General features: G+C 47.9%; 1 protein-coding gene across 1 annotated transcript; it reads left to right on the top strand.

Moving 5' to 3' along the window:
• The first annotated feature begins 613 nt into the window (after positions 1 to 613).
• On the top strand, positions 614 to 2,213 carry LOC119186253 (uncharacterized). Its single transcript, XM_075888204.1, is given in 2 exon segments — positions 614 to 1,196; positions 1,199 to 2,213. Coding segments are annotated over 2 exon segments (1,122 nt in total). The 3' UTR covers positions 1,738 to 2,213.
• The last annotated feature ends 367 nt before the right edge of the window (positions 2,214 to 2,580 follow it).

Raw genomic sequence — 2,580 nt, 5'->3', positions numbered from 1 at the left:
AAGTCAAGCAAACGAACTATTACCGGCACACAAACACACATTGCAGGCTTCTCGAGTGCTAGTTGCCGTCGATACATCGACGCCGATCCCCGCTTGATAACCACACCGACGCACAGGCTTCGCTGTGCTTCACTATACACCATTGCACTGCCACAGCTTTCCGCACTGCTTTCACGCACCGAAAGAGCTGCTGTAATCACAACACATCCGGTCAAACGCTGAAGTAACTCGTGCGAGAAGCGTTTGCTGAAAGTCGCACCGACCGATATGCTGTTTACGACTCCATGTTGTTTTCGACAACTGCGCAGCACATAAGAGAGCTCTTATGTCTATTCGATTCAGGAAAAGTGCACGGAACCGTATACAAAAATGTGCAGCCGGTGCCGACACCTGGTGCAGCAGTGTCACAGGTTTCTCGGCACCCGTTTCGGGGTGCAAATGCAATGCATTAGCAGCGCCACCGCTAAAATGTCAATCGAATGTTGAGGTACAGTGCAAGCCTTTCGTCTGCTACGGTACGGGCCGTACGGGGCTAGTGAGGCTTAGCACGCACCGGCGAGCGGTTGTCAGTTGTATCAGTTGTGTGTCCGAGGATTTGCACGGATTTGTTAACATGGAGAAACTCCACATCGCCATGGAATTGGTTGAATCTGACAGTGAAGATGAGGAACTCGACGCAGTGTTGTGTCAAATTGGTTCCCAATTGGTCCGCAGCGATCGTAATCGCACACCTAGATACTACGAGGTAGTTGTGGCCCGTTATTTTGACTACGAATTCAAGCGCCTGTTTCGGCTGTCAAGAGAGACGTTCGAAACACTCGTGGGGCGCTTCAAGTCATCGCCCTTTTTTCCTAGGCCGCGGGGAGAACGCCCCCAAATCCCAGCGGAGAAAACTTGCCTGATTTCTCTCAGCTACTTGGGCACTCAGAATAGTATGTATAGAATCGCCGATACCTTTGATGTCTCCGAGTCATCCGTGTCTTTGTGCTTGAAACGGGTTCTTGACTTTCTCTTTAGCATCAGTGATAAGGTGATTGCTTGGCTCAGCGATCAAGAGCGGGCGAATATCAAAGCAGGCTTCGCTGCTAGGAGCGACGGTAAAGGTCCGAGGAACACTATTGGGTGTATTGATGGTTGCCACATAGAGATTCCGCACCAGAATGAATCACCGGCATCCTACTACAATAGAAAAAAACTTCTTCAATCATTCTTCAAGGAATTTGCGATGCAAACAGCCGTTTCACTGACATTTTTGTTGGTTACCCTGGCAGCGTACACGACGCACGTGTGCTGAGAGAAAGCCCCTTCTACGGCACTGCAGAATCTAAGTGCGCCGGCGTTTATTTACTAAGGGACGCAGCGTACCCGCTCCTTCCATGGCTAATGCCTCCATACAAGAACAACAGGGCCACGTTTGAGCGCTACAAGCGAAAGTTTAATAAGCGGCTCAGCCAGCAACGCGTAGCTATAGAACATGCCTTTGGCATTTTGAAGCAGCGCTTCAGGTGGTTGTATCTTGTGGATGCAGACACCATTGATCAGTGTTGCCTCATTGTCACAGCAGCATGTGTGCTACACAACCTATGTAGCAGAAGTCGCGACACATTGAGCAACTTTGAGGATTTACCGAGGGAAGACGACATTGAAAATGACAACGATGGAGCCATCACAAGCACTGCAGCTGTTAGAGAGATGTGTAAACGCCGACGCAAGAACATTGCCGAAATGCAGTGCTGAGACTTCAGGTTCAGTGTTTTACATGCTTGTGTGAACTGCTTTGCAAGAACATTGCCGACACACAGTGCCGAGGAGACTTTTAAATGTTTTGCATAGTTGTGTGAACTGCTACGCAAGAACATTGCCGTCAAGACTTGAAATCGTGTGTTTCACACGCTTTGCTCCTCCGATTTGCACCTTCCTATGTGATTTGTACCAATGCCATAAAACGAGACTTCATGAGAACAAGAAGTTTATTTTTTTGCTTCATACGCTGTCACAAAACGTTCCAGCAGGGCCATTTTTTCTGTGTGTCGAGCAGCCCTGTTTTTTTTCAATTTCTTCAAGCTCCTGCAGCAGCTGCACCAAAGGCGGATCTTTCGCCTTACGCTTCTGCACTTCTGCCGTTTCCTCAGCACTAGACTCCCGGCTGGCTGGGGCTGCAGCTTGCACTCGAGCCTTTGGTTCTCTGTGAAAAAATATATTGTATAGTAGTAGTGCGTTTACCTCTCTTTGATGACCAAACTTACATTTCCTTGTCCTCTCGGACCATTTTGCACCCCTGTGTATAAGTCACGATTGGGCTGACATGGTGTTGCTTATCCTTGATGTCTGCCATCTCTCTGAAAATTGAATGCAATTGGCATCAAAGCATTAGTATGTACATGGCAACGTGCCTTCCGTCACCACTTCCACTCGCACTATAAAGAAGTTTAGGAGAAGATAGAGGCTTGCAATGATGTGATCTGTTGAACAGGAAATGTCGCTTGAGCCAAAGTTATCACAAGAGGAAAGACAAGCCCTCTTAAACTTTAGCTTCAACATCATTCTCTTTCAATTATCTTTCATGTTAAGGCAGGAGAA

This window comes from Rhipicephalus microplus, chromosome 3 (assembly GCF_043290135.1).
Source record: "Rhipicephalus microplus isolate Deutch F79 chromosome 3, USDA_Rmic, whole genome shotgun sequence".
In the NCBI taxonomy this organism is placed as follows: domain Eukaryota; kingdom Metazoa; phylum Arthropoda; class Arachnida; order Ixodida; family Ixodidae; genus Rhipicephalus; species Rhipicephalus microplus.
Note: the sequence above shows the minus strand (reverse complement) of the source record. Positions and strands in the feature narration are given on the sequence as shown.